Genomic DNA, 22381 nt, shown 5'->3' with positions numbered 1-22381 from the left:
GCGTGGTTTGGGCTGTGCAAGCAACAGCCAATGGCAGAAATCGTTCATTTTGCAGTTTGCCCTGCCTCATGAGCACGAACCCAAGATGGCAGATGAGGCTTTCTATCGTTACACGAAAACCTTGGTCTTGTGTAATGCATCGGCGGTCCTTACACAGGAACCACGTTTTACGACCAAAACTTGTATTTTTAGGAGGGGCGCGGGAAGGGGAACGGAGGCAAGATGGAAGGAAAGACTCCACGGCTACATATTTATAACAGAATCCAAGAGAGCCAACTGATAAATCCATAATGATGTGAGGCAGCAAAACTCAATGGCAAAAACACAGACATCTGAAGGTTACGTTACATCTTACGCGATGTTGGCAAAGAAAAGATGAGAAAAAATGATCGAGTAATTGGTTCCTATTCAGAGATAATCGACTTTCAGAGCTTTAGCCACCATGCCAACGCCCATTCTAAACTCAACGCGCACCTTTTGTGCAGGGCGCTTGATGTCCCCTCCAACCTCGTCTGATGCCTCTCCTTCTTTGCTCCCACTCATGCTCCTGGCCCCGCCATTATCACCATAATAACTATCATGGTCACTATTCATCAGCTTATAAAGGCGTTGCCATCTAGCCTTTGCAATCCGGAACCCTTCTTCATCCTGCATCCAGCGCCGAGCAGGAACAGATAAAAAGACTTGATCCCCGATCTCAAACTGGCATCGTATCTGTAAACTTTCACTCGTTAGGTTTGCTGCTATCCGAGGCTTATCGCCTAGTATCAATTCGAAAGGAGGATACATCCACTTCAGCGGCTGTTGGCGTTTTTGAGGATCTAGATGGCATTCGCGGCACAAAAGGATGGTGGGATTCTGAGGGCATGGCACCACAATGGAATAACAACCGGCGCAGTAGCATTGAATGAATCCGGTAAATTCATCGCCCTGTTGTGGCTGCTCCGTATCAGTGCTGCTCAAGGCAAGTTGAGGGAAACTAACTGCCAAGATATAAGAATCAACAACTCCGTCACCTTAGAAGATAAAAATAAAAAGAATTAGACAACAGGGGTAATAAACAAATAGCACATGTATATGTTATACGCCAACCGTCATGTCCATGAAATAAGTTCGCTGCTTTGTGCACTTTACACTCTTTCCCCCCTTGCCCTTACCCATAAACCTGTGTTCCCGAATCGAACGAATGGTTCTAAACTGTCGTGCTGCAACACGATTGACAGAGTCAACCCAAGGATTTTCGTGCATGTAAGGCTTTCGTGATTCAGCATCTATTTGTACTTTTTTTTTTTTTTTTTTTTTTTTTTTTTTTCAGTACAGTAGATATCGATTAAAAGACCGGGCAACGTGTGAAGAGTAGACAGCAATTGTAAGCAAGCATGACTTACAAACATTAGATTTTTCCCGAAGCTTGCCAAAAAATTGGAACACTCGCCCTGGTGACACATCGTTGATCCAAGGGGCTGCATGACTACAAATCACAAATAGCAATACAAAATTAGTTTTTTTTTTTTTTTTCAACAAAAAAAAAAGACTCTTTGATCTGTTAGATCCGTCATACCACTGGATTCTGATGAAATGCCCACTAGGCGTTATGGAACCTATCTCCCATCCTTGACTCTCATCACCAGCGACCATTAACAATTTGTAAGCAACGGATACCCGTATAGATACCCCAGTGACATGCTTCGGTAGAACGTCCCTCGAAGTTGATGCTACGGACTTTGTGTTGGGTTGTGCCGCACTTACGGCTGCGGCAGACCCAATTGGTACTAAAGCCGTTACTTTGGAGCCGTGCTTACTTCGCCTGGTCTCCATAGCGCTATCACCATTTAAACTTATAGTCACCCTGTCCTTTTCTTTAAGACTTTGATCCTCATTCGCCTGACTCGTAAATGACCACAATGGTAAAGTGACATAGATGGAGCTGTCCTTAACGATGCCTTTTTCCTTGTCCAATAAATCAAAAGCAAGGGCACGACGTTTTTGAATAAAAATAGCTAGATTGGATTCGATAGTTGAATTGCCGCGATATAACGGTAGTAGTGAACCATCCAACCTCGCCATCCGTGACCACCAACTTGTATTACCGCTAACCTTCTCAGTTAAGCCTCTGGCTGTTGATTGCTTAAATTCTTTTACGCGAATATCTATTATAATTTCCCATGAATTGAACAAAGGGGTTGCTATCAGCTGCAATGGGACAAGTACACAAAAGTCAAAAGTCATTTTTTCTTAAAGCCAGAAGGGCATAATTCAGTAAATATCCAATATGCCCTCACACACCTGTGACTAGAACAACGTCTCCTACTTTAAACATCTGTCCCTGCACCCATTCACAACAACTCGACCACAGATTGAGTTTGAAAGGCATCGCACTAAGGCCGCAAACTGTAATCTCACATTTAGCAACCACCTTTTGTTTCTCCTTTATCACAACTTGGTTCTCAGGGCCAATGAATAGAACCAATGCCAGGATGTGAAATCGGCCAGGCTTTTCAGGAGGCCATCTGATATCCTCGATTGGTGTGAGTTTGGGTGCAAATTGTAGTACAATGTCTGGAAGAGGGATTATATTTGGAAGCGGTTTTTTAATCTGCTGTAGTTTTGGCGGTGGAGGGGTCAATAAAGGATAGGATACAATCCTCTCGGACCCATGTGGCTCCTGAGGAGACTGGGGGGGTTGGTGCGGTGCTGCCTTCGAACCCTGCTGGAGAGTGGGTATTGTAGATAATAGCGCAGGTGTAAGCGGCTCTTTCTTTATGGTATGGGCCAGCGCTTCAAAGATAGGTGCGGAAGCCGGCTCCAGGCCTGAGGATCCTTCTGATATTGATAGCGGTATTGATGGTTTGCGTATTGCTGCCACTTCTGCTAGTAGCCTCTGTTTCTTCAACTCATCCTGTACAATTGTTGATAGCGAGGATGCGGTATTGGGCTTTGACCTTGTTGGTGTTGTTACCTCTGGTTCCGGAGAGCTGACATAAGGTGACGGTGAAGGTTCGTCATAAAGAAGCGATATCGACATTGTATTACTAATATTTAAAGCCGGGTTTGGATATAAATCACCTGGCTTCTGCTGTATTGATCTGCGAATGGGCCTCTCTTTTTCCATCTCTTCATCATCTCCTTGCTGAAGCCCCTGCTTCTGTCTCCTCTTTCCTTCATTTGCGATCCGCAGCAACTTAGGACCTAGTGGTGGGGGTGGTCGCAGGCCTTTCGTATACTTCCCAGGCACTGATAGGCCCTCTATTGTTTCAGACGATGGCGATTTCTTAGGTGAAGTTACCTGAGCAACCCTCTGTTTCCGTGGTGAAGTACCCTTACGACTCGCCGATTTTTGTACTAATGGTTGTAAGGGTACAACAGGTCGAGGAAGCTCACTCACAGGTCGAAGCCGCTTATTGGGCGAGTAAGGAACCCCTCCTAGTGGATCTCCTGCGCCAAGTGTGGTGGTTGTAGGCAAAATGAACCTACGACTCGGAGGCTGCGGTGAATTCAAACCAAAGGGCTGAAAAGTACCATAACTGGGTGAGCTTTGGTTTTGCTGGCGAAATTTGGGTGGAGTGGATTTTGAGGACGAGGCAAATGCTGAATCCATATGAACATCTCCTGTTTTAGCGGATTTATTTCCCTGCACTTGATTTTGTTCTTCATCAGTGTCTTCAAAGTCCATAATTGGATCAGAATCTTCATTTTCATCGTCGTATTCTCTTTTACTGGCTGCTTCTACTACTGCTGATGTTGCTTCCGCTGACACTTCGCTCGTTTTTTCTGGAGAATAACGGAAACATGGAGTTCGGGAATGCTCTTTTGCGTGCTCTTGATGCCCAAAGGACGATGGAGTTGATGATTGCGTTGAGGGCATAGGCATGATGAAACTTACTTCTTCAGAAATGGTTGCTGCAAGAGGGTTGCCTCGGCCGTAGATCTCGCTCTCCAAGTTCATGTTATCATCTCGGCTGCTGCTATGATACTGGCTCAAATTCAAGAGCGCTTCTTGTGTGGGAACTATGGACGGGATGATGAGTGATGCATCTCGATTCAAACCCACTAGGTAAAAGTCACCCAAAGCGGAATCCTCTTTTAGTGCTACTGTACTAGAAACAATTTCTTCACTCTTTGCTGTCACTCCAGATGATCTAATAGCGCATATGTTTTTGTTGAATATCCTTATTATACCATCGTTCACCCTTCTCCCTGCACCGCTCTGTCTACTTCGACCACGTGCGTGTAGTGATGGAGTCATGCGTATCCTGAGGAAGGAGCTATCCTTGTAAATCCCACGGCTATTAGTTGTTTTCTGTCTAGTTTCAGTGTGGAAGTGCAAAGTAGCATCGAAGGAAAAAAAAATAATATATATATGTTGGTATTCAAGCCACCATCTCCTGAGCACTTCACCAGAAATGACCCTAATGAATGGAGTAATGTCCATTGTTCTATTTGGTTTGCCTGATGTTGCCGTCACACTCCCTCCAACTTGCATTTCTACTTTGTTTACAATAAAGATCAGCTCACTTTATCATTGTTCCTCGCAAAAAACAAAAAGAAAAAGTACTTACAAGGAAATGTGTCCGATACATATTTAGCACAAAGACATATTTTGGAACACATTTTTTTAATGAATCTTTGAAAAAAAAAAAAAAAAAAAAAAAAAAGAACGCTCTAGAGAACAATTGGGCGAAGCTTCAAGGACAAACAAGAAGGATGCCTTGGTAAGCAAAATTTCTCTTTGGCCGGGAATTGAACCCGGGTCTTCCGCGTGACAGGCGGAGATACTGACCACTATACTACCAAAGACAACTTGTTGAAAGTGTCGTAAATGACGCCTATTCATTTACCTAAATATGTATTTCCTTTCAATTTATTTATTTCCTATCATCCTATTTTCTACCATTTTTAAATAGTATTTAAGTAGCTTTTTCCTTCGCTGCAAAAACGGCATCTCTCTTCTTATTATCGATGCCCTTTTGCAGGTGAGTTTATCTTCATTATTCTCATTATGAATTCTCAGAAAATTAGCAGTTATTAAAGATCTCTCTTCTTATTATCGATGCCCTTTTGCAGCATCCTCAAAATCATTCAAAGCATTACTTAGGATCACTATCGTATCCCAAAACCACGAGGCTCTTGCCCAATTCTTCATTTTTCATCATTACCTACTAGTTTCCAGAGATCACTAGTAGATGCTCTACGACACCTGTCCTAAATCGAGGCAACTTAAGCTCACGTCCTATAACAAGTGACGTCATGGTAGGTAGGACCAGAGGTATACCTATAGTGGTCACCCCGTCCTGCCTGGACGTGAGCTCAGCCACCCGATCCTCCCCGCTATAATAAATAGTGGACTCTCCGTCCCTGAAGTGTTCCCTACCTTTATCTTGGTACAACACTTCAGGTATGCAACCTCATTCATCTCAGCACTAGTTACTTGTATAGTATTTTTTTTTGATAACAAGGACCCACGATAGTTACTTGTATAGTATTTTTTTTTGATAACAAGGACCCACGATAGTTACTTGTATAGTATTATATGTTTATATGTATCATAAACTAATAAAGACCTTTATCTTGGTACATTTTTTTTTTTTTTTTTTTTTTTCCTGTTAACAAGAACCCACAGAGGTGAGGAATTTTATTTCATAATCTCGCTCTAAAGTAATGATATCGCCCTCAACTATGAAACAAGCGAAACTCTCAAAGTTCGCACGGGATGGCTGTGAAGAGCCAATTCGTATCCATGTTTTTCTCTACCAATGTACACCGTGATCGGTACTCGAAGTCCATCCTTCCGATGTGGCCTGTTGCGCCCGTGAAAAGCTGCGGAGGCTGGCGTGCCGACTCTAGCTAAGGACGACTTTTAATTTTTTCTATTCGATCAAATCCACTGGCATGTGGACCCAAATCTTGCGGGATTGGTCTGAAAATTTCTACTTTGGACTCCGTCAAACTTTGTGATCATCGCTGTCCTAGTCAAGTGGGTGGATGGGGGGATGTGCTGCCAGATGTACCGCTGGTTCGGCTGGGGGGTGGAATATATACCTAAGACATGTGGCCAGCCAGGCGACTTAGGGTAGTGCACCCACGATCTTAGCCTTAGCGGAGAACACTAGGCTGTCTCGGAGAGAAAGTATAAAAACTCAAGCAAATCCCTGACCTGGCACATGTTTGCTTCACTTTATGTGCCTTAACCAGGACTCGAACCCGGCCCCTGGGCTAGACAGGGGGGTGCCCTGACGAGTATACTACTCAGCCATTGGGCACGACCTTTATCTTGGTACAACACTTCAGTGTGTTCTATGTATTTGCGTCTCGTTGCGGTTTTTAAGGGCATCTCAGTATAACCCCCCGCTTCTTAAGACAGTGATTTTTTCACACCTTTCAGTTCGATTCTTTGGTAGTATAGTGGTCAGTATCTCCGCCTGTCACGCGGAAGACCCGGGTTCAATTCCCGGCCAAAGAGATTACTTTTGCTTATCTGTTACTTTTTCTTCCGTACGTATTTTGGTATCCGACTCTGCAGATCATAACGTACAGGAATAGAACTCGTTACTCTACACACCTTATTTACACCGCTCCCCCGTGCAAATAAAAAAAAGTTATTTGCACGGGGGGTCTTTTATTTTATTTGTACGGGGTCTTTATTTTAGCCCTAAACACCATAACCAGGAAGCCTTCCATGACACAGGCTTAGATCTAGAGCCGCTGCCTAAGCATCAAATACTGACCAGAATATCTTATCAAGTTCGTATGTAGCTCAGAGTAGATGTTGGCATTCTTTATGCGACTGGGACTAAATACAGAATTACAAATGATTTATCTATAGTTGAAATATACTATGCAGCTTTACTTTGCACTTTTGTTGGTTGCATTGTTATGGTTCCCCGATGCTTTCTTTCATTTAACGCGTGCATACATCTTAGGTATTTCCGTACACTATTAAGCACACAACGATGAATTCAGTTATTAGGAATCTCTAACGTGTAGTTTGTGTCGGTAGATGTACAAACAATCATACAATCATACTCATTTCTACGATGTATAGCGTGCCGTGTTACTACCTACTCTCTTTCTTTTCCCTTTCTGTTTATCAAATTCATCAAAATACAATGGGTAGACCTCAGCTTATTTTGTGGAATATCTATCTTCTTACCCGATATTACTTGTCTTTTGATAGTTGGTGACAGTTCGCACTCAAAGCCGAACGTGCACAATCACCTATATCTCTATATCTTAGTGGCTAAAATACTTTAATAGCATAACCGTGACTAATAGTGATAGAAAAGAGACATAAATATTCTTTTCTGTTACGTTGATAAAGATCCTTATTTTTGTCTCATTACATTCCAAGTTCGTTATCATGTTCAATTAGGGTTAATTTTTCACCAATAAAATAGCCAGAACTTGCCTTGGGTCGTCTTTAGCACGCAGTGTCGCATACTCAGCAGCACATGTAGATGCTCACTGCGTCTAGGGACTAGCTTCATATTGTACAATCACCTGAAAGAAAGTTTGGTCAAAAAAAAAAAAGAGAATCACTGCCCTCAATCCTATTTCTTGTCATTTTCCCTTAGCATGTACTGCCCAAGAACTTCAGTGATTATCCACATTGGCCTCATTAATAAAAGCGAAAATTTCCATCTTGAGCTGTTTGTCAGAGATTCAAAATAAAAAAATAATAACCACTTTGACTAAACTTTCTTTTGGGTGACTGTAGAGCGAAATAGAGCGTGAAAAATGTTTTGTAGATGGTAAGCAGTAGAAAAGTAAGTGAGAATAAGATATGGGTCCACACACCACACCCATGGGGTATTTATTCATTTTCTGGTAGAGGAACTTATACCAGGTAACTACGTATCTATCTATAAGATGACATTGGTTCGTTCTAAAAACTTCATATCAAAGATTTATCGCGTCTATGTGTGGCGCGTTATTGCCACTAATTTCTATTGGTTTTTTACTCAGTATTTTTCCCAATATTTTTCTAACTAGGCCATCATAATATTGCATACTGTGAAATATGCAGCAGAGCGCGATGAGTATCGCAACTTCCAATAGTAATAACTCCAGACTCCTCTCTACTCTAGACTCACCTTCGATTATTTCTTTCGAAATAAAAAGCTAGAATCATGTAGTCTGTGGGATACACGTTGCCGCTTGTAGATGAAATAAAGACCTAGTGCAAATAAAAAAAAGACCCCCGTGCAAATATTTTTTTTTATTTGCACGGGGGTGTAAATAAGGTATGTACGGGTAGTGCAAATAAGTTAACTTCATCCTTTTGGATTAATCTAATTGGCAGCCCAGGTACCATATATCATTTGCAAATAAAAAAATTATTTGCACGGGTGCCAATGTGTTAAGGTGCGCACGGGGCTGTGCGATTAGCTTGTTCCTAAATTATTGTATATATTCAAACAACCGATCTTAAAAGCCCTTTTGAAGGTAATCTGAAAGGCTATGTTCCCTACCATGGGCAGATTGGCTAGATAACAATGTCATCTTGCTTAAAAGGCTTTGGTAAGCCCGTCAGTAGAACACCTTTTACTCAACTAATGTAGCTTGTTGCTTTTGTGGCTTAGTGACCTCCCAGGAAAAAGGTATCAGCAAAAAGAGTGATCACTTTTACTCCAAATGGCATTTTTAAACTCTTAATTCCTAATGAGTACTCTTCCTTCTCGATTTCTAAGGATCACCGCTTCCAATAACCATCTTGTTAAGAGACTAGAGCGTATTCGAACATCCAAGGCTGCACGACAAGAGGAAGGGCACGTTGTAATACAGGGGATCAAGACCTTAGATGAGCTAGTGTCCAAGGGCCATCATCGTATCCGAACGATTGGGGTTACGTTTGATGAACATAAGCTTCCAATCCGATCACCAGCTTTGGATGTGATCACGAAGGTTCGACAGCAGGAGCAAGAACAGCAGAGGCAACATTATCAGCCACAATTAGATGTAGAGGACGGCCAAGGCGAAAAAGATGAAATGAAACGGAAAGCATTGCAGGAAGAGCATAAAGGCAAACAGTTTCTCCATGTACCTAGACGATATTATGAGGCGGACCAATTTGTAGCCGTACCCCCAAAGCTGACTACTCGAATTTTAGGTACAGATTCCGTTACATCTGCACATGAAGTCTGGGCTGAGGTTGCTATACCCAACCATGACCATTTTTTTTTAAATGTATCAAAGAAGGGGATGAAAGTCAAGGAAAGGGCACAAGTGAAGGCAACTGAAAGGAGGAAAGTCAGTGATATTAGAAGACTGCTTGTACTGGACCAAATCTCTGACCCTGGAAACATGGGTCTAATCATTCGTTCAGCAAAAGCTCTTTCGTGGGATGCGGCCTGGCATACCCCCGGTACCGTGGATCAATACAACAACAAGGTTGTCCGAGCTTCACGTGCACTTTGTCTAGATTGGCCTACTAAGACTGGCAGCTGGCGTGAATTAGAAATATTCCTGGAGGCTAACCCTGATTTGACGCTTTTAGTCGCCGATATGATGCCAAAGTGGATATTGAACTTAAAGGAAGCTCATGGGTTAGCAACAGCAGATAATACAGATCATTCTGTCAGTTGTCTGAATCCTTATGAGCTTGTTTGGTGGAACTGGCCAAAGTCCTTATCCAAAACTCATCTTCCAGAGAAGATTGCATTAATAATGAGTTCAGAACATCATGGCGTCAAGGCTATAGCAAAGTTTTATACGAGCAGTAATGAGAGTCAACACCAAGATGATCAAGGAGCAAAATCTAGGCTGCTGGAGAAGGCTATTCGCGTATCGATTCCAATGAACCCAGCAGTTGAATCCATGAACGTGGCTGCAGCAGCGACGGCTATGATGTGGGAGCTAAACCGTGTCTTAAGTCAGAAAACCATTCGGCAGTCATCCCAGCTGCCAAAACGGCTTCAGATATTCGATGAACGTGCGTCATGATAAGCCTTTTATTTTTTATGCTACTTTTGCTTTTATTGTTATTATTGCGATTGTTATTGTAATTACATCTAAAGATTGGAAGCGGATCTTTTTACACGTATCACTTGTGTCACCTCATTTTTAGGTGAGATATGACAAATTTTTCTGAAAAAAAGCATGTATGGGGTATCTGCGCGGCTTCTTTCCAAAGACTGCTGCATAGCCTCAAAGCTCGAAATTGTAATACGAGTGTCGTTGTAGATAAGCCATGTTGCGGCATCTTGATCTTTAGCAGTAACGACATCTACAGCAGCGCTATCCCTGGCATATGTATAGTAGTGTCCATGGTTAGCAGAGTCTCCTGTATGAATGACGACTGCATACAAACTGTAACTTTGGGCCTCTTGTCCATCTCGGACCTTGATATTAATATTTTCAGACAAATGGAGCTATGTATGGAAAAGCAAAAAAGCACACATCAGTTTTCAATTTTTTCTATAGAAAAATGGAAAACTGGATCCTTTTTGTTTGATGATACCATACAGGCGTATTGATTTTGATCCGCTGTGCTCGCACAACATCAAATTCAAAGCGATTTAAGGAAATGATCAGATTTGTTGGTACTGATTCCAGAATCGTAGACTATGGGTAAAGAATATAATTAACATCAATGTGCTCTTTCTAGGTTTTATCACTTGTCACCTAATAAAGGATTGGGTAGCATACCCTTGTCGCATCTTGAAGCGATTTACACTTGTCGCAAAAGTACTTGTTGTTATTCTCGTCATTCAGCTTTTCGATAGTAGGGAAGATATCGACGAGAGCTTGCAGTTCAGCAATATCTTATAAATGCATCATAGACAATGTCAATTACTTTGTTACCAACGAAGGGATATATGGGATTGTATATTGGGCTTTTCCCCTCACCTGCTCGTGGAAGTGGCACTGTCAAGTCGTAAAACTCCTCTTTGTTAGAGGACACTGTTCCACACGTGCCGCATGCAATCTGATTGACAGCCGTCCCTTGGAAAGACGATAGTGCCTCTTTTGGGATCGGACCTTCACCTTCCAGTTGGCTAAACAGAATTCTATTCCATAAACCAAGGGTACCATAACAGGAAAGAAGCCTCAGGTTTAGCTTTTTTTTTTTTTTTTTTTTTTTTTAGCCAATCCAGAAATAAAAATACATTTTTTTTTTTACTTTATAAATTCAGCAGCATCTTGTTGGTGACCATCGTTTAGCCAGTTAGGAAGTGCTTTATAAAGAGCCGATGGAGTGACGACGGAAAGACGTGGCGTCGAAAGGTTATTGAAAGTCTCACGTAACCTTGTTGTCATAACCTTGGAAGGTTCGACTCTTGATTGGGAGCATGAGGGTAAAGGTAAGAGAAGGGCAGTGAATGCAAAAGTGGTCAAAAAAAGAAAAAAAATCAGCCTATTGTTTTTGAATAGCAAGGTTGTGTAGTCAGAAATAAAGTATCTTACTTTAATGTGTCAGATAAGATCGATTGCTTAAATTCTGTTGAACAAAACAGAGCACGAAGTGCACTGTTCATAAAACAAGAGTTGCCCAGGTTGACTAACCCAACTTTCCCGAGAGGCTGTGCAAACGCTGGCCTGCGGCGGAAGCCTGCAGAGGTGTCTAATCCACATGAATTTGTAGAAATAAATAATGGCTTTAGTACTGATATATATACTTTACAAAATAAATAAATATAGCTAATACTTGCGTACTCACTTTGTATATGAAGACTCTTCTTCCAAGAGTTTTCTTGCATTGTCTGCAGCGCTTCTGCTCTAGAAACAACAGGCTAAAAGCATATTGGTGTCATTTTCCTAGCCTGACTCTAAATCCTTAGAGCAATCCCGAGGCTTAATATCAATATAGTGTATCAGTCTTACCAGGTCCAGGAATGCCCGTGCTTTTTGTACTTTTGTGCTAACGGCGTCTGTGTCCCCAAAATGAATCAAAAGTATCTGAGCTAAATTGTTAATTTCGCCTGCAAATGTAATATCTTCCTATCACAAAAGAGATGAGAAAGAAAAAAAGAGTTAAAAAAAAAGTGCTGGGAATATGTCTCCTTTGGGCTTGATGCAGATAGACGGTCTCTACTAGAAATAGTTGAGCATACTGAGGTCTTCCGGCACTTAGCAACAAGCGGAAGGAGGCCTTGGACAATATTATTGAATAGGACAGGCGAATGATGATAGCCAAGTAACATGAACCTCAAAACTAGCAATGCATCCTTCCTCCGCGCTTTAAATGCGAGTTGCCTGGCGACTATCATAGAAAATAGGAAATCGGAGAGAATGTGAGATTTACGAAGCTCGAAAGAAATAGTGCTTAGACATATTTGATAATTTGCTGCTTACTCTTATACGCATTCTCGTCCGCAAGCTCTCGTAGTAGCATGAATTCTCCACGAGAAGCAAGGCTCTCCATGATAGCTACAATCCAGATCGCTAATACATTGAAGTGAAAAATAATACGTAGCACTAGTTTTAATTGTGCTAGAAGTAAGTCGGATCTTACTTTTCTTTTATACTGTTTTACCTATTCCAGGTAGGTCAATGGTTACTAGCCAGTTAATTAGCCTCTGCACAGTGAATCTGAGACGCCACAAGGCAGATGAGTCTAATCCCTGGATGAATGGGTCGACCACTAATACCGTACCGGCATTTGTTCATAGGATATAAAAAGTATCAGGTTTGTACACAGTTAAGCTCGCTCGACAGAAATTCTGCTATTTTTTGAAAGTCTATATTTTACCAGAAGTATAGGCCTCGGGGATAGCTTGCAGTAAGTAACCGATCCCAATAGAACACTCTTTCTCATTATCAGAGAGATTCAGGAATAGCTGGGGCATGGTCACAAATACATTGTCTGGTCTATCACAGGGTTGTTATAGATGATCAAGTAAAAACAAAAAAAAGCTAAGCAATCTAATGTATAGCCTCTTTGAAGGGTGTCTTTCTTTTTTACTGTCAATTATTTCAGCATTTACCCATTGTCCCAGCATTGCTGTAGTAACGATATTGCGCTCTTGGATGCCGACGGCTGTGAGGCTGAATCGGGAGTGGTAGGTATAGGTATGGCAGCCAGAAAATCAACTAAAAACTACTCAAATTAAGACGATTAGATCTGTAAATGCTCTTTATGGAGGATTTCTTTCCTTCAATTCTTTCATTATGATGTTGCTAATGATACTATATCTTTTTAGTGAACTACCTCAATGTATTTGCTTGTCGTCAATGGTCGCGTAGAGGGCAGGGCTACAAACATGGCAATAAATGCAGACTAACAACCTTGAATGCATTAGCATGTACATTTATGATCACTTCATGTTCGCTGAAGGATGTAGGACCGAAAATGTATACCTGGACAGGATAGTCAAGTCGTGGTGTAGCATCAATACATTTCTTTTCAGCAAAGCTCCGTAATATAGCCATCTCTTTTTCTAGATCCAGTTTATCGTCTTCATTCAAGGTCGTGGCTAAGAAGAGACATTTTGTTAACTGAAACTGTCAGTTCATGATATGCTCTCTCTCGTATTTTGAATCCTTGTAGCGCGGATATCTAGTATAAGCGTAACTCTAGCCAACAAGACTAACCCAATTTCCGCTTCATGATGGATGTTATGAACGAGACATCTCTGAGATAATCCTGACTCTACTCAGATATATCATCCGTGTATATAAAGTATGGAGGCATTGCGTTAATGATATATTCTGTATCTTTTTGGTCGCATACAATACAAGGGGCTCCAGAATATCGAATGTGTTTGCCGAAGGTCTAATTACAGTTACTGTTCCTGAAGTCAGGCTTTCCAGCCAGTCTGCACTGAACCGAGCCCAGAAGAGATCACGGTGCGTGACACTGACAGCAGTGAGGACCCGATCTCCTGTTTGAATCCCAAGGAGGTTGCGAGACTAATAGCAGTGAGGATAGTGTGAGTAATATTTGGATATCTTTGGCATATAACTGTAGGAGGTCAGAAATGTCTGTGCAGAGGTTGGCTCTTGTGCACATACTGTTGTCCTTAACTCCATCGCGAAATCAAGTAATATCGAGGCGTCAGCCTCCGAAAGTGAAGCTGTGCCTGACAGAAGTTTTATAATAGCAGCGTTTTTGACCTGAGGTGGGATTGTCGGTTGGGCAAGAATGCCCTTGATGAGTGTCTCCATGGGATTCTAGCCAAGAATGGCATGTAGAGAAAAGGAGCAAAGGGGCCAGCGTAGTGGTATAAGGTCAAGTGGCTTCGGAGGGCGATGCTCAAGTATAGAGTAACAACTAACTCTGCTTCTCATTTCTCCAAACCCATTTCGTCTTTCTTTCTACTATTGCACATTCTGATCAACAGAGCACGTCTCTCATTCTATTGATTAAAGAGAGACGGATTGCTCGACATCTTATGCCTCCCAAGCGCACAAGGGTGAACGATCTTATGGTTAACAAACAGAACCTTGTTGACAACCTAATATGGGGTCCTAATGCTTTTTTTTTTTTTTTTTTTTTTTTTTTAACCAGAACAAATCGTCTGTGCCTGTGCTGACGCGGAAGGCCCCTTCTCGGGATGCCAAAACGCGTGCAGTTGCTTCCACAGCATCAATGTATAAAGAGGCACAGGCATATCTAGATGACGGCTCGGACGATTTCTCAGACCAGATCAGCGATCCTGAGGACACTGTTTCTGAAACCGAAGTAAATAAAAGTGATCAAGAGAGCCATGATGAAACTCAAGGCTCAGATGATTTTGAAGGGCCACTTCAAACGCGGAAGCGATCAAAAAGAATACAACGGAATCTCGGGAAAACGCCAGCTTCACGTTCAACAACTGAGATATCACTGCCAAAGAGAGCCTCTGCAACAGGGAGGGGGAGGGGACAAAATAATAATAGTATCTCTACCTCAAGACCAAATGCAGCTAGTCGGAAGTCGAGTTCCTCATCAAGCACGACATCTCCGCATACAATGGCCTCTTCTGTCACTGGCCCAAAGAGACGGGCTGGAAATGTGAAATTCCTTCCATTAGTAACGAATCCTACATCCTCTCCGCCCTCGGGATCGCACTCTAGTTCTGGCCGCAGTAAAGCAAGCCCAAAGGCTAAAGGTACAAGAGCCAAATAAACTCGGAGGTTTAATCTGATCGATTTTTTTCTTTTATTTCTTGACATTTGCAGAGGTCTAAAAGACAGTTTAATTTGATTAATGGCATATTCTAAATGTAGATGAGTTTCAACAGGATGATCAGTGGGTAGAAAAGTACGCGCCTACAAACATCGAAGAGGTTGCAGTCCATCCTGGGAAGATTGCAAACGTCCGAGAATGGCTTCAAATTTATACTGTAGGTTTATTCTTATTTTTTATTTTTTATTTTTTATTTTTTTTTAAAAAAAAAAAAAAAAAAAAAAAAAAAAAAAAAGCCGATTTCGTTGATGCTGAAACGTTAATTCTATTGTTTCAATGCTTGGCAGGATCCAAGGAACCCACAACGAGATTTTTCAGGCGGAGCTATACTCGTGTTGAGCGGACCTGCAGGGTCAGGAAAAACGACTGTACTCCGGATACTAGCAAAAGAAATGGGGCTAAACATTGTAGAATGGATCAACACTGTGAATGAGAATAATGTAATTCAACGACCTAAAATGCCAGGGCAAGACAACTGGGGACCATCTTCAGTCGATGAGGGTAATTTGATGGTACTAGCGACCTCACAGCAACGAAAAACGGGCTATTAGGGCTAACTAACTCTGTATTTATCGGCAATTCCTCTATAGAGTATATTCCAGTGATGAGAGCATTTCAGGAATTTTTTGCAAGAGCGCACCGCTTTAGGCCCCTACAAACAACACTTGCTGCTTCTCTTCATTGTCAGGAACCCATATTCCCGTCAACGCCTAACAGTGACAGCACTAATAAAAATCTGATCTTGATTGAGGATTTACCGCCTATATCTGCATCTTCATCACGGAAGATATTTCAGGATACCATCAAAAACTTCAGCAACTTGCGGAGCAAATCTACATCTGTTTTGGTCATCATCGTGAGCGACGTCTATGCAAAACAGAACACGGAGATGCTATTTTCTAATACGAGTGAAAACAGAGATTCGGCGCTGACGATCAGGACACTGTTACCACCTTCTGTCTTAGATCGAATTGATTCAGGGAGCAGGAATAATTCGAGAATCAAGCAGATTAAGTAATAAGGATATCTAAGCTTTTTTTTTTTTTTTTTTTTTTTTACTCTATTAAATACAGGATTAGAGGCTTTGATACTAATTTTTTGCGTTGGCACGTTTATGCACCCAAGGTTTAACCCTATAGCGCCAACTATCATGAAAAAGGCGATCCGGAGATTGATTGAGCTTGAGTTCAAATCCTCGCATTCACATGCACCAGATACAGCCGAAGTGGACCAACTGATCGAAATTCATGATGGGGACATTCGGGCAGTCATCAACGCGCTCCAATTTCTGTGCTATCTCCCGACTAAGAAACGGAGATGTTATAGGAACTTAGCGGTGGAAGCAGAAGAGGAACTAAATGCCTCTGATAGGCTGATGGTCCATAATTCAGAGAATAAGTAATGGATGGCAGTACGAGTTGATAATAGTCAAAGAAGATTGAAGAGAATTTTCATCTAACACTCACATCCATTTTTTTTTTTTTTTTTTTTTTTGGTTAGGGTGATTGTGGGACAAGATTCGTCTTTAGGAGTGTTCCACGCTGTTGCCAAAGTGCTTTACAATAAGCGTAAATTCATTATGTTTGCCGTCATTGTCATGTTTTTTTATTGAGTTTTTCATAGAAAGCCTATGGCTAACAAAGTAAGAGACTTATTATCGGCTTCAACAGGTGACTGGTCAAAGCCTAATGTAACGTTTGATAGTGATATAGTCAAGGTTCCTGTACAGAGTTGGACCAAGGGACGACCTCCTTTGCGTTTCGATCCCGAGAAGGTAATGACTCATCGTGTATATGTGAATGACTGATAGTCTACGCATTGGAAAATGCTTCAGGTGTCTTCATCTTTACGATATCTGTGTCTTTTGACTGATTCAATCTTCACGCTTACCATGGGTTTATAGGAGTTAATTGAGAAACTGCCTGTTGAGCCTGATTTATTCACCTTAATGCTGCATCAGAATTACACAAGACATATGACCACAATTGATGAATGCCTCACTGCAATCGAATATCTGTGTATTGCAGACCAGTTCTCAAACTCTTCCGCTAGCAGTGCCAATTTTACTCAAATTATCCAAATGCAGCCTTACATGACATCACTGGCAGTTCGTGGGTTGTTGTATGCTCCAACATTGGCAGGCCCAACGTATGGAGGTAACGTTAGAGGAGGACAAAAAAAACATTGGTGGCCAGAGCTATTTGCTGTTAATCGAGCTATGCGGGCGAATGATCAGCAGTATTCGGAAGTCACTGCTGATCTGGTGGGAGATGAAATACAAGGATTACCGTCAGGATATGTTACTGGGTCAGGTACGTTGTGATTTCGATCATGGAAGCAAGTCATGAGCGTTGGTACTAGGACTATAAGAACTTACACATATACAGCTAATTTGACATATATAAAAGGCTTCTTTCCCAAGCGTGTCGTTCGTGAGGAACTCGTTCCAATGCTCCACAAATGCATTATTGCAAACCCGTATATGCCGATTTTCAGTAAATCACTTCGACCAAGCTCTAAGAACTTTATTCGAGCATCTTCAGCAAACTACGGCAAGGGAGTAGGTATGATCCGAAAAGAATTCGGTGAAGGAGATGAGGGGTTTGTGGAGGAATTAGTGAGCCCGGGTATGAGTGGCGAGGTAGGAGGAGACAACGTCGGATGTTCTGACTCGCCTGAACACACAATCATTAACTCAAGCACAAGATCCAGGCTACAGGAACGCAAACAGCAACAACAGCAGCAAGCTAATACAAGTATGTATGAGATGGAGCATGAGGATGATCCAATTGAGGATTTTTCAGACTGATCTGGTACTGCAGTTTAGCTTTTCTTTATCCGCGTTGTGATGTGCATGTAATCAAGCGCCACTATCATTATAAACATTACCACATATAATTTTGCTGTTTTGTATCTGTAAAAGTGTACATTAAAATAAAACAATAGTTGTCTAGAGCTTAACAATAGCTACAACCGTCATGTCCCGGATGAATATCGAAACTTTGGCAGTGATGATATACGAGTATGGTCTAAGCCTTCCTTCCTTAAAAAGTAAAAATTCCAGTCGCATTGGACCAGTGGAGTCAATAAAGTCCGTCCATATCCGCAGCTAAACTTAAAATTACGAAGCATTGGAGCGTATAAATTGGATGTCGAGAGAAGATTAAGCTTCATTAATAAAACCAATCCCTCATCTGTCTCTCCTCTCTCCCCATTCCATACTTATTTTAAGCATATTAGATCAGCAAAACCACTATATTACCTGCACTTTTATATTCTACTATCTTTACTACCATTCCAACAAATATGTCTGGAAACATTGGATGGGATGATGAAATCGTTCTTCGCAAGCGCCCTGAATATGCCAAAGTGACGCGAACAACCGCCGAGATTAACGAAGCCCGCCGCAGCGGTGGAGTGGTCGCTACAGAACGTAGGACTGTATCGAATGCAGGTCACGTTGGCGAGGATTCTCGGAGGGTTGCCAAGGTCGCAGAAACGGAAGATATCATTGCGCCCAAATCGGTCCCTCTAAATGTTGGGATCGCCATCGCCAAGGCCCGTAACGAATTGGGGTTGAGCCAGAAAGAGTTGGGTGTCAAAGTGAATGAGAAGCAGACAGTTGTAGGTGGATCTCTTTATGTTTACCTGTACCTCCCTGAGGAACATTAAAGTCATGCTATACTAATATTTTCTCTGTATGCTTTTTTTTTTTTTTTTAAAAAAAAAAAAAAAAATAGATTAATGATTATGAAGCTAGCCGCGCAATACCGAACCAACAGATTCTCGGGAAGCTAGAGCGCGCGCTCGGAGTCAAGCTCCGTGGCAAGGATATTGGCTCATCTCTAACTTTCGGCAAGAATAGGACATAAAGGTCTTAAAAAAATAAACAATTACGGTCTGCGACAACTAACGGCTGCGCCTTCGATAGCTTTGCCACTATATCACACAGTCTTAATCCTGAACATTACAATAAAACCCCCCCCCCCCCCCCAGACACAGTATATTCAGAAACTACAACACGCAAACACGCGATAAATATACATGTTTATATCTCTTGCTGCTCGTGTAGTGAATACACACATATATATATATGTTCATAGTGCTCTAATTTTTCCCTCCAGACACAAGGTTCAGTAGCACTTTAAAGTGGAGCAAGTCTCCATGTGTATTGTAGGCTCGAACACTTGCCTATGGAGTATGCTAGTTTAAGCACAAGCACAGGAGTCATGGACAAGCCGAACCGATGGCTATTGTGTTTGTCTCTCATAGTTGCTTAGCAATAGCTAGCCGCCCACTCGGCTCTTCTGTATAGACATAATGTTTGGATATAATAACAAGGACATGGACCACCCATTTTTTTTTTTTAAAAAAAAAAAAAAAAAAAGTAAGCAAGCACGGCTCTATTTTTTTTATTTTGAATTAGGTAAGTTGTTTGGGTAAGGAAGTGCTTAAGAATGAGAGAGATTGAAAGGTTACGGTTACGGTTACGGTTACGGTTAAGACAAATGATTGAATGAATGAGTATTGAGATATATATTTAATCTCTATTTTTGTTTAGTTCTAGTATTTATATTTGAGTACTGTATAATATATAGAAACGGGTGCTTCTACCTTCTCTTTCCTATTCTTTTTTTTCTCACTCGGCTTGTACCCACGGTTAAAACAAATGTACATGTACATATAGTATTCAAAATAAGGTAGGTCAACGAGTATATATTTGTTTTGTGTGAGTAAGCAGGATGCCGTTCTGTTCCATGATAGAAGGACCTGTGGAGAAAGTCTACATCGTGCTTAGTGACATGTGGTAATCACACATAAAAACGCGTATAAATACTCAAGTGTGTAGGAATATATAGTTTTTTTTACTCCTTGCGCTTGTGACAGACACAAGTTTCTATGATGGAGGGAGTTGGTGTTAGAGTTGGGCTGTCATGCTCAATCGAAGAAACACAATACACTTATATATATATACCATTATATAAATAAATCGTTAAACGTAGAGGGATATATATAACGGCAGGTTTAATAACTTTTTCGTAGAGCAGCTTCACTTTCAAAATGGGGTAGAAAGAGAGGCATAAAGGCAAAAGCGTATGAAAATGCTTAATGCTTTCGATAAAATAACAAAAAATTTGTTTTTGTTCATGGGAGAGCTTGTTAAACATATTAATAACATAAAACATGAGTAAATAAACAAATAAAACACATGCACAGAAAAAAAAAAAGCGCGTGTTTGCATTTATCATTTGTGGAAATTACTACATACATTTACACTTTCTACTTGATGTGTTCACTGAATCTTGAAGTATCATTTTCTATCAAGCATCACTTCACTAACTATGATGAAAATAAGTGAAAAAAAGGAGAGGATGAGGAGGATCTAGATCCAGGACAAGAGGGTATATACTAATGCTGTTAAAATACAGAGATATAAAATAGAGTTTTCGAACGATCGAAACTCCTCCACAAAGATAGAGAGAGGGAGAGAGCAAGAGAGAGAAAAGCTTCCGAAGACTTGTTTAAACGTTTAGAGCAAAGCTTCTTTGCGGAAAATAAAGGTCGGGGATAGACGGCAAAAGCAATGGTTGGCTGGCTGACCAGCAAGCAAGCTAATGTGTAGCCCAAGCAAGCTCAATCCAGATATATTTAAACAGACATTCAATGCAAAGAGAAAGATGAACAAAAGGATGGGCAGGGGTTGTTGAGTGCGTTAATAGACTTGTTACGAGACTTTTGTGTCCGTGTTCGAAGATCAAGGAGACAAAGGTACATGTATACATATTTATAAAAAAAAGGGGGTCCTAATATGTACCTAATGGAGATACTGTGTGTATGTCAAATGCTATGGCAAATGGCTGTTGAAAAAGTGTGCTGTATTTCTTGCGGTTAGACGCTTGAGATTTGGAGATCTCATTTCCCCAATCTGATGATTATGATTGTTTTTGGTTAATCACTTCGTTTATCTTTTATTTATGCTCGTGCCAGGCACGTGTAGCACTACACCATTCGGGCGGAGTATATATAAAAGTAAAAAAAAGAACCAGACATGTGTCTCAGACAGACCTTCGGCCTATCTCTTTTGACTGACTTTGTCTACATGAACTGTGCAACACCCCCTTCTTCCCATGTGAAATTGAAAAAGATGCTTATAACGATTGAGATATTAAAATGATTTTGGCACAATACAATAAAATAACTCAGTCATTCAGTCAGTAACCGTAATTGATTGAGCAGCTCTCTTTCTCTTCTGTCTGTTCTGCCTGTTCTGTCCCCAATTCATTTGATAAATTGTTCATATAACATTTGAATTGAAATAGGTTGGTATTTTGTTGGTATCATATTATCCCCAGCCTTTTTTTGCTTCTTTCTTTCTCTTTTTTTTTTTTTTTTTTCTTCTCACTTCACAATCTCACTTTTTCACTTTTCATCTTTCACCTCCCTCTTCTTCATTCCTCCATTCGTTTGTTCATTCATACATTCATTCATTCATTCAACAGTTGCAATTGACCCTTTAACCTATTTGGAACACTTGCTCCACTCCCCTGATCAATTTTATCAGTGCTCGCACGTTCCTTTTTCACCACTTCCGTTCTCTCCTCTGTACCTCAATTAAACGCACACATACCAATTCATTACCCACAATCACAAAAGTACATTATCTACCTCTCTTCTGTCCTTCCTACGCAGGTAAAAAATAAAAAATAAAAGCAATTGCTACACCTGTTTGGAGCTATCACAGGATCAATATGCCACAACACAGCATCAATACTACAGATACAATTACATGAATTATCAAGAAACACACTTTTTTTGCTCTCCTATCTAATCAGCTGTTATTTCTAAGCATCAATTCACACATCCTCTCTCTCATTTTAAGCATGATGAGTTTCATCAACTATCTCTTACATTTCTATTGCCCGTGCTTGTGTATTTTTGAAAGTACAAGTCAATGATATCTGAATGTGTGTGTCAGTGCACCCATGCTTGGCGTAGATGTATAGAAATAGAACTACATCCAGGACACAGACACCTGCACACAGAGCAAACACAGCACTCTTCAGAGCCAACACAACAATCACTCATTATGGCCGCAGCATGACACCATTCACAACACAGAAGCAGCACACATGTCCCAACTAAACATGCCTCCTGTAATATGGGCAAAAGCCGTACATCAGCTCCCTTTGCTCACATACAATCTCATTCTTGTATCGATAAAACATTGTTTCATTTTACTATTTATTTGAAGACCTCCAGCAAACCTTTGCTCCA

At 41.1% G+C, this 22381-nt stretch overlaps 6 protein-coding genes and 2 non-coding genes across 8 annotated transcripts; 4 read left to right on the top strand and 4 right to left on the bottom strand.

The window, feature by feature from the left end:
* Positions 1 to 344: 344 nt before the first annotated feature.
* Positions 345 to 4572, bottom strand: BCR41DRAFT_210680 (hypothetical protein). The gene is made up of 6 exons (XM_022019958.1): positions 4180 to 4572; positions 2287 to 4050; positions 1562 to 2150; positions 1389 to 1471; positions 1158 to 1280; positions 345 to 1016 (listed from the first exon to the last, which is right to left on the bottom strand). Exons 1-6 carry the CDS (start codon positions 4481 to 4483, stop codon positions 409 to 411), a joined length of 3471 nt encoding a protein of 1156 aa, XP_021876143.1. The 5' UTR covers positions 4484 to 4572; the 3' UTR covers positions 345 to 408.
* A 153-nt stretch (positions 4573 to 4725) lies between these two features.
* Positions 4726 to 4797, bottom strand: BCR41DRAFT_t144. Its single transcript has one exon. It is a non-coding gene; the product is annotated as a tRNA-Asp (tRNA).
* A 1591-nt stretch (positions 4798 to 6388) lies between these two features.
* Positions 6389 to 6460, top strand: BCR41DRAFT_t146. The gene has a single exon. It is a non-coding gene; the product is annotated as a tRNA-Asp (tRNA).
* Positions 6461 to 8645: 2185 nt separating this feature from the next.
* BCR41DRAFT_363481 (hypothetical protein) lies at positions 8646 to 10035 on the top strand. The gene has a single exon (XM_022025890.1). It carries the CDS (start codon positions 8659 to 8661, stop codon positions 9937 to 9939), a length of 1281 nt encoding a protein of 426 aa, XP_021876142.1. The 5' UTR covers positions 8646 to 8658; the 3' UTR covers positions 9940 to 10035.
* Positions 9974 to 13075, bottom strand: BCR41DRAFT_210544 (hypothetical protein). The gene is made up of 13 exons (XM_022019957.1): positions 12924 to 13075; positions 12689 to 12807; positions 12473 to 12580; positions 12292 to 12381; positions 12051 to 12199; positions 11821 to 11937; positions 11657 to 11729; positions 11404 to 11560; positions 11120 to 11275; positions 10846 to 11006; positions 10645 to 10760; positions 10462 to 10560; positions 9974 to 10367 (listed from the first exon to the last, which is right to left on the bottom strand). Exons 2-13 carry the CDS (start codon positions 12783 to 12785, stop codon positions 10008 to 10010), a joined length of 1683 nt encoding a protein of 560 aa, XP_021876141.1. The 5' UTR covers positions 12786 to 12807; positions 12924 to 13075; the 3' UTR covers positions 9974 to 10007.
* Position 13076: 1 nt separating this feature from the next.
* On the bottom strand, positions 13077 to 14187 carry BCR41DRAFT_210543 (hypothetical protein). Its single transcript, XM_022019956.1, has 4 exons — positions 13951 to 14187; positions 13720 to 13848; positions 13531 to 13588; positions 13077 to 13412 (listed from the first exon to the last, which is right to left on the bottom strand). Exons 1-4 carry the CDS (start codon positions 14101 to 14103, stop codon positions 13192 to 13194), a joined length of 561 nt encoding a protein of 186 aa, XP_021876140.1. The 5' UTR covers positions 14104 to 14187; the 3' UTR covers positions 13077 to 13191.
* BCR41DRAFT_426240 (Rad17 cell cycle checkpoint protein-domain-containing protein) lies at positions 13968 to 18031 on the top strand. The gene is made up of 10 exons (XM_022030707.1): positions 13968 to 14351; positions 14447 to 15029; positions 15148 to 15263; positions 15394 to 15607; positions 15697 to 16120; positions 16232 to 16504; positions 16607 to 16674; positions 16777 to 16880; positions 17010 to 17418; positions 17515 to 18031. Exons 1-10 carry the CDS (start codon positions 14331 to 14333, stop codon positions 17913 to 17915), a joined length of 2613 nt encoding a protein of 870 aa, XP_021876139.1. The 5' UTR covers positions 13968 to 14330; the 3' UTR covers positions 17916 to 18031.
* Positions 18032 to 18293: 262 nt separating this feature from the next.
* On the top strand, positions 18294 to 18978 carry BCR41DRAFT_414830 (MBF1-domain-containing protein; the record flags this gene model as incomplete). The annotated part of the gene is made up of 2 exons (XM_022029504.1): positions 18294 to 18730; positions 18847 to 18978. The coding sequence occupies exons 1-2, from the start codon at positions 18413 to 18415 to the stop codon at positions 18976 to 18978; spliced, it is 450 nt and encodes a 149-aa protein (XP_021876138.1). The 5' UTR covers positions 18294 to 18412.
* Between the last annotated feature and the right edge of the window lie 3403 nt (positions 18979 to 22381).

This window comes from Lobosporangium transversale, assembly GCF_002105155.1.
Source record: "Lobosporangium transversale strain NRRL 3116 chromosome Unknown BCR41scaffold_63, whole genome shotgun sequence".
Classification (NCBI taxonomy): Eukaryota; Fungi; Mortierellomycota; class Mortierellomycetes; order Mortierellales; family Mortierellaceae; genus Lobosporangium; species Lobosporangium transversale.
Note: the sequence above shows the minus strand (reverse complement) of the source record. Positions and strands in the feature narration are given on the sequence as shown.